General features: G+C 35.1%; 1 protein-coding gene across 4 annotated transcripts in view; it reads left to right on the top strand.

The window, feature by feature from the left end:
* Window positions 1–4,402, top strand: part of CLHC1 (clathrin heavy chain linker domain containing 1) — a 38,228-nt gene extending 33,826 nt beyond the window's left edge. For 2 of the 4 annotated variants that reach the window (XM_028497177.2, XM_055089184.1), the window contains 2 exons: window positions 2,561–2,740; window positions 4,096–4,402. In XM_028497177.2, the coding sequence (XP_028352978.1) occupies window positions 2,561–2,740; window positions 4,096–4,292 (377 nt within the window). In that variant the 3' untranslated portion in view covers window positions 4,293–4,402. The remainder of the gene's footprint in view (window positions 1–2,560; window positions 2,741–4,095) is intronic. The other 2 variants (XM_007107045.4, XM_024119051.2) reach the window with 1 other exon arrangement.
* Window positions 4,403–8,719: the final 4,317 nt, after the last annotated feature.

Below are 8,719 nucleotides of genomic sequence, written 5' to 3'. Positions count from 1 at the left end.
AGTGGGGGGGTGGGAGAGGAGTGGGGGGGTGGGAGAGGAGTGGGGGGGCAGAGTCTGCAGCCTGTTGCCACACAGGTAGAGCTCCTGGAGGTGGCTCAGGCCATTCAGGGCGTCAGGAGACAACGAGGCCAGCTCGTTGAAGGAGATGTCCTTGGTGTTGAGTGCCGGCAGTGCCCATCCCAGCAAGGGCAGGCTTCTCAGCTTATTGTGGGATATAATCAGGGTCTCCAGCCAGGGCAGTGTCACATCAGTCTTCAGGCTGGTCACCTGGCTCTTCCTCAGGTGCAGCTGAGTGAGGTGAGTCAGATGCATCTATTTTTTTAGATTCCACATATTAAGTGAGATCATACAGTATTTGTCTTTCTTTGTCTGACTTATTTCACTTAGCAAAATGCCCTCCAAGTCCATCCATGTTGCTGCAAATGGCAAAATTTCACGTTTAAAATAACAACAATAGGGAATTCCCTGGTAGTCCAGTGGTTAGGACTCTGCTTTCACTGCTGAGGGTGCAGGTTTAATAATCCCTAGTTGGGGAACTAAGATAGCACAAGCTGTGCCGCGAGGCCAAAAACAAAAACAACCAACAACAATAAACCAATTATGTATTGTCATAAGTAAAATATTTTTATGAAAAGTAACCTTTCCAAAGCTAAACAATTTAAGGAAAAGAGTGACACTGTTTTACATTTTTGTAAATCTCTGTAATGTCTGGTTTAATAGAAGATAGCTGGCTTACCATATCTGATCCTATATTCAGTCTATTGTAATATGTCATGTAGCTTCTGGAAAAACACCACTGTATATTTGTGAGAGAAGGAGAATGAAAAAGGCAAATTTTAGTATTTTTATGAAAATAGTTCTGACTTTATGGACCCTAGACCATATTTTGAGAACCACTGTTCTAAGTGTCTAGGTATTTGTGAGTTAAACAGTACCATGGTTGATATATAGACCCTTATAACCTTATTAAAATAGAACATACAAGATAAATAATGATCATGATTACATGTCAAACCAAGGAATAAGGAAATGCATTCTGAAGTAAGTAGAGGGGTAAGTTCATAGGATTTGAACTTGTGTCCTTTCTAATTAGTCAGAGACCATATCTTGTACATAATGCAGTAAATATTTGTTAATCAATTCATGGAGAAGAGTATTTGAATACTTGATTGAATGAAATAGAGAGAGATGGATGAGTTATGAAATGTTGGAGACAGGGGGGTCCTATATAAATAACTTCACCTTAGTGGAGGCCAGATTGAGTGACCCAAATCATAAACTTCTACCTCTTCTCTAGGGAAAATTTTAAAAAAATTATTTGACTTCATTGATATAGAATTATATTCTGCTATTCCTTGCTTCATCTTTTACCATTTCTCTTTCTCTGTCCTTGTGTGTGTGTGTCTCTCTCTCTGTGTATGCATGTATATATATACATACACACAAATGCACACACACAAACATATTTATTGTTTTGGAGGAGGAGCACCATAGATTGGAAGGTCATGGACTTTGGGGGTCAGATGAATTGTTTTTCTTTAGACTATGTGTCTAATTCTGGGAAAATTAACTTCTCTAAGTCTGTTTCCTCACTTGTAGTGAGAATAATAATATCTGACTTACACTGAGTATTAGATGTAGTAATTTAATATATGTAAGTTCACAGTACAATAAATATGTGTTCGATAAACACTAGATTACCTTGTATTACCTTTTAGAGTGCAGTTATGTTTACACGTAGTTCTTGAAATACTCTCAGAAATTATTCTGAAAATTACCTCTGTTGTGGCCCAAGAAGAATATTTTTACTTTAAAAAATTTAGTAAGTTAACACAAATTTTATAAATTTAAGAATATAAATCATGATTGTAGCTTTAGATTATCTGAATGGTTAACTAGTAGATTAAACCATATGAAATTGCTTTTTTTTTGAAGTAAAAAATGGTCAAGTGTAGGCAACTTCGTATGGCTCAACCTCTAGCTACCTGAACTAGCTAACAGCTTCTTAAAATCTTCATATTTGGGTTTCTAAATACTTGATATTTTTAGGAAAAATTACTGAGCCCCTTTTCTGTGCAAAGCACAGAAAGAAAGATATACTCAGTAGAAGCTGGCCCCCAAATGAGCAACAAGATGTAGACAAAAATAGCGTAGTATTAGATGGGAGCTTAGAAATTGTGGAGATACTAATTCTAGCACTTTAAGATGCAAAAACTGAGGTCCAAAAGATTAAGTGACTGATTGAGCTATGATTAGAATTCAGGATTCTTGATTGTCAACCTGGTCCTTTTTTTATACCACATTTCTTTCCAAGACTCTTCTCTGATAAATTTTTTTTCCTGGTACTATGTTTAGGTAGTTTTCCTTTGTTTTTTCCTATGCTGAGTATGATTTTTTTTTTTTTTTTAGATTGGAGATAGTAATGTTGAATTCATTGAGGGCTTTGGAAGGACTGGAAAAAGAAGAGTTGATTGGCAAATATAGACATTAGCTAGTCCTAGTTTCTAGTTGATGTATCATATTAGGATGTTGAGACACAGTTTTTCATTTTTGCTTTCAGATGACCTGATGCAGCTAATAAAGTTATGTCCCCACACTGAATTAATTCAGTGTCTCACTAAAGAATGGAATGGGAAACCACCTTATTTATCTTTTGGTCTTGCTGTACTTCACCTGTTCTCTGTAGATATGAAAAAAGTTGGCATTAAGCTACTTCAAGAAATAAATAAAGGTGGGAAAGGTAAGTGAAGTAAAATTTTGTAGTGAAAGAAATAGTAGTGGGTTATTTAGGGAAAGGTTCAAGATTATTATGTTTGAGTTAACTCTCTCTTCCTAAGAGTTTATTCTTGGCAAGAGTTAACTTTAGGTGTTTATAAATGTAAAGATTACCATGTTAATAATATTTTGTTGGAAATAGTATATATTTGTTGAGAGGATTAGAATGAAGAGACACTCTTCCTGAAGCTTGAGGGGAACATCATAATAATTATAATAACTATGACTACTGTAAAATCTTTATATATATTAACATATGTGTATATTTAGTAATTTATATATATATTTTAAATGTTATTTAGATAAACTTTATGTTTTTTATTCCTAAACCAAATATATACGAAAATATTATTTACATATATTATTTACTCTGAACCTCACTCTGGAGTGGGATCAGGAATAACTAATTAGATCTCACTTTTTTCTTTCCTTTCTCTAATTTAATATAGAAACTTGAGCAGACAAATTGATTTTAAATTATCATATGGGGCCAAAGAAAGAATAGTAAATTACAAGAAAACATAGTTGGGAAGATAATTTAGAAATTATCATTACAGATATCAACTAAAATATTTTATTTGATAGAAAAATAGTAATCATGGTAGAAATAAAATAATAGTGATTACAATAACCTGAATAGAGATCCTCTTTCATCAAGTATTATAAGTAATGCAGGTAGTAGATAAACGAGTTCCATAAATAGTTCCAAAGAGGGTCACTATAATTGATTTTCAAAAGTAAATGATATCATTAGTTTTCTTTAATAAACAAAATCCTTCTTTTATTTCCTTTAAAAAATATTTGTTAAAGAAGACCATCATTAAGAGGTCTCTGTCTGGAGATAGGATGGAGGTTTTGCCAAAGAGTTTTCTAAACCCTTAGGTTAGCACTATAGGGCATTTATAAAAGTGTTTGAAGGATCATGAAAACTTGACCATCAAATTTGTTTGATAGTTCCTAGTGGTACCTTATAGACTGTGAATAAGGCTGAGCCCACATTCTTCACTTTCTGAACTCCCTTCCTTTCAACCTTCAGCATCTGCTGACCTTACCAAGAAGGAGATGAGTGGAGGAATAGGTAATGTGAGAAATGGTGGAGAGTTGAATTGAGGCATGAAAAGTTTAATGAAAAAGGAGGAGGAGAAGGAACTAACACTTCAGTACTTACTATGAGCTCAACTAGGCACTCCACGTTACACTTAAAGGAATCAGGTCTAATAGTAATGGAGTTGAAATGATATCTCTTTATTTTTGAAGAATTGCTAAGTATGGATTATCAAATAAGTGCTATATTATAATATTGTATTTTTATTTCCTCAGATGCAGTTGAACATCTTATGATAAATGATCCATTTTGCTCCCTAGAAGAGTGGCAAGAATTAGCAAATATATGTTTACAGAATGGCTTTGACAAATTATCTAATGACATCATGTCTGTTCTTCAATCTCAAGCTGGGGTTACAGAAATTTCTGAAGAGGATGATATAGTCAACTTGATGCAGCATGTTTTTTGGTAGTTCTACATCTTAACCAGTTGAGGGAGCCTGTACAACATTTTATATATATCAGTTAGGCAAACTGATTTTGGTATCACTAACTTATAAATAAATCTGGAGTATGAAGTTCTCAGAACTATATCATGCTTCTTTTGTTATGATGATGTTTAGATTTGTCCTTGAAATATTTACACCATTGCTTCCTTTTTTTATATGGTCATTTTGTATATTGAATCTTTCTAAAATTCCTATGTACTTTATTTTTTCTTTCTTAAAATCTTTTTTATTTTTATTTAATTTTAATTTCATTTTGGAGTATAGTTGATTTACAATATTATGTTAGTTTCAAGTGTACAGCAAAGTGATTCTGTTATGTACATATTGGATTGGCCAAAAAGTTCATTCGGTTTTTAGTAAAAATAAAAGGCATTTTTCATTTTCGCCAAGAACTTTGTTGAACAATGTATTCATTAACTGAGTGAACTTTTTGGCCAACCCAATACACATATCCATTCTTTTTCAGATTCTTTTCCCATATAGGTTATTACAGAATATTGAGTAGAGTTCTCTGTGCTATATAGTACGTTCTTGTTGATTATCTATTTTATATATAATAGTGTGTATATGCTACTCCTAAACTCCTAATTTATCCCTCCTGTATATTGAATTTTGATAAAATCTAAGAATGTAAGTGTATAAATCTCAATTTAGGCATTTCTATCTAAATGCATAAGTTAATGTCTAAATATATTCCTTTCTGGTGATCTAATTTAATAGCAAGAACTGAGGAAGGTGTGCGTAGTATCATGTCAGACTGATTTCCCAAATATCAAATGCTATAAGCCTGACTTGTAACAAGTAAGGCAGGATGCCGTTTCAAGGTTTTCACTGGCAAAAACCTAGAGTATAGTAATTTTGTACTACTGACTCAAAGATGTGCTCCATGCTTTGGTATATATAAATGGCAAATGTTAAACTTCTACTATAAAACTTGGGAATTTCAGCATGTTCTTATCTAGAGAGAGAATAGCCAAATTTTGCAAAGAAGTAGTAGTTCTACATCTTAGACCCAGGATACCTGTAGGCATGGAATATGTCATACGAAGTGGTTTTAGATGATTTCAAGTGTCTGAGTAAGTATTTGATTGAAAACTCAGAGTTCTGTGTCATGGACAGGTGTGATATTCAAAATATTTAATGACCAGCCTGGCATAGGCACCAATCAAACAGAACAGATACCCAACTAATCAGAACAGCTTTCAGCCCTCTGGTATGTGCCATAACAGAGCACACCAGCTGAATGTCAACCTTGATCATGGAACATGGCAAAAGTGAGCTGCTGTTAGATAGAATAAAAGAGCATGAGTTTTCCCCTCCTAAATTTAAACTGAATGTATGTATTTTATTTTATAGTGGAAAGAATGTGAACTTGGAATCGGACAGCTTCATATTCAAGTTCAAATTCTTCTTCTTACTCTTTGTAAAATATGGGCAGTATTATCTCCCCAAAAGGTTTAGTGATATGTATGTGCAGTATAAATATATTACATAGTGGAAGAACTTAATAGAAGATACCCCTTATTTCAATGTAATAGGTCCCAGAAACACATATTCCTCTACTTGGTTTATACTTCCCAAATCCCACATATCTATCCATTTGTACTTGTACAATTATCCCTCTTTGGAGTATTTGATATAACACACCTTATTGCCTATATTAAGCTATCTGTTTCCACTAATATTTGGGTTGCTGGGCTTTTCTTACAAATCCAGAAGAATACTGGCTGAGTTCTCAATTTTTCTGTATATTGGTAAACACAGTACTGGATAACTATAATTCAGTTTTCTAAAATGTAATATTTTTTTAAAGTAATACCTATGTACAATTTTAAAAGCAATTTAAATTGTAATTTAGTTATAAAAGTCTTATAATAACTAATAATATTTTTATTTCTGGCCTTCATATTAGCTATGATTTTTAAAAATTAATTAATTAGTTTAGTTTTTGGCTGCATTGGGTCTTTTTTGCTGCACATGGGCTTTCTCTAGTTGCGGTGAGTGAGGGCTACTCTTCGTTGTGGTGCGCAGGCTTCTCATTGCAGTGGCTTCTCTTGTTGCAGAGCACGGGCGCTAGGTATGTGGGCTTCAGTAGTTGTGGCTCGTCAGCTCTAGAGCGCAGGCTCAGTAGGTGTGGCCCATGGGCTTAGTTGCTCTGCAGCATGTGGGATCTTCCCGGACCAGGGATTGAACCTGTGTCCCCTGCATTGGCAGGCGGATTCTTAACCACTGCACCACCAGGGAAGCCCTTAGCTATGATTTTTGAAAAGAAAATATGAAGGATGGAAAAAAGGAAGGGAAGGAGAGGGTATTTCAGCAGCACTGATTCTTTATGTACCAATGGCTTAACACCCTTTTTTCTTTGAGACTTGTATGATTGATAGAAAGCTACTATGTATCCGTTGACAGAACTTGGAAAAAAATGTGTTCATGAAAGCCAAGAGGATGAATTAGGTACAGAAATCTGGAAAAAGCTTGAAACAGAAGCTGTTGTTTTTGTTACTGCTAATTTTGCTTTGGTTTTAAAATGTTTTTTCCTCCACTCATTATTCTTCTTCTTTGTTAGCATTACCTTTGGCAGTTTACCCAAGGGAGGTGAAATTTGTCAAGTGAATCTAAATTAAAATGCCTGGAGGTGGAGTTGGGAGGAAGAGCAAGAATATAAAGTCAAGCGGGGGAAGGAGAAAGAGTTGAGTTGTGAGCTGTACAGGGCTTGGAAGTTGTGAGAACCTCCCTATAAGCTGCACTGAAAGAGGTATAACATGAGCCTCGTGGCATAGGAGCCTGTGTTCTAGACCAGCTCTACCACGATCTAGTTTTGTGTCCTTTTCCTCATGAATTTATTTTGGCTAGATAATTCCTTTTGTCATTTACAACTCAAAAATTCAGTAGTTCCACAGATGATTTCCCAGTGCTTTTTCACCTTCTGCCTAAATTGTAAATACCAGGATTCAACATCAGCATCAGCAACATATTGTGGGGACTTCCCTCGCAGTCCAGTGGTTAAGACTCTGCGCTTCCCTCATCAGGGAACTAAGATCCCACATGCTGCACAGTGCGGCCAAAACAAAAACAAACCCAGCATATTCTGGATACCTGTTTTGTGTATGGTCTCTGCTATCAAGATTGCAACTTCAGTGGGAAGAGACAGAATACTGTAAAAATAACTAAAAATAATTCCTTAGTATTATCTAATATCCAGTCTGTATTCAGTTCACAAATTGCTTAAAAATGCCTTTTTACAGTTGAATTGTTCCAATTAGGATCTAAACAAGGTCCACGTATTCTATTTGGTTGTTGTGTCTCTGCATATAGAGTATTCTTCCTCTTTTTTTCTCTCTTGCCATTGACTGATTGGACTGGCTTGGCTGTTACTGGGAATGTTCCACATTTTAGATTTGTCTGATTGCTTCCTTATGGTATTATTTAACTTGTTTTTCTTTTTCCCATATTTCCTGTAAAAGGAAGTTAGTAAAAACTTAACTAAATTTAGTTTCAACTATTTTGGCAAGGATGCTTCATAGGTGATGCTGAGTATTTCACATTTCATCATATTATCATGCACTAAATAGTTGTCTCATGTCATTGCTTTTGAGATAACGTCCAAAATCCTTAACATGGCCTAACAAATTCTGCGTAGTCTAAATTCCAGCTGTTCTCCAGACTCATCTCCTACTGTATTACACATTATTTTGAGCCAGACACTTGTATTTTTTCTGTTCCTCTTGTAAGGGGCTTGAAAATATGCTGTTTCTTTTACCTGGAAGGCTCATCCCTTTCTTTTTACCTAGTTAATAATTTCTTTTACTTCAGGCTTTAGCTTGCTTAAAAATTCCTCAGGGAAACCTTTTATGACTTCCTTAATTATACCACATTTCTTTTTTCTAGGCTGTCCTTTATTGCTATTATCATGGTTACAGTCAGGGACAGTACTTTTTATTGATGGCAAGGACAGCACATTTTGAGGGTGTGGAAAATGGGGAGAGGTTACTCTGTTAATTTTCTAGGGCTGCTGAAACAAAGTACCACAAACTGAATGGCTTAACCACACAAATTTATTATCTCAGTTCTGGAGGCCAGAAGTCTGATAGAAGGTGTTGGCAACGTTGGTTCCTTTGGAAGACTGTAAGGGAATAATTGGTTTCAGACCTTTGCCTCTCTCCTTGGCTCATAGATGATCACCTTCTCTATATCTCTTATGTCATCGTCCCTCTATGTGCTCTATTTGTGTCCATATTTCCTCTTATATGTACGCCAGTCATATTACATTAGGACCCACCCTAATGAACTCATTTTAATTCTGTAAAGACCCTATCTCCAAATAAGGTCACATCTTGAGGTACTGGGGATTAGGGCTGCAACTTACGAATTTTGGGAGGGCACATACAATT

This window comes from Physeter macrocephalus, chromosome 12 (genome assembly GCF_002837175.3).
Source record: "Physeter macrocephalus isolate SW-GA chromosome 12, ASM283717v5, whole genome shotgun sequence".
NCBI lineage: Eukaryota > Metazoa > Chordata > Mammalia > Artiodactyla > Physeteridae > Physeter > Physeter macrocephalus.
This window is presented reverse-complemented; position numbering and strand designations above follow the sequence as displayed.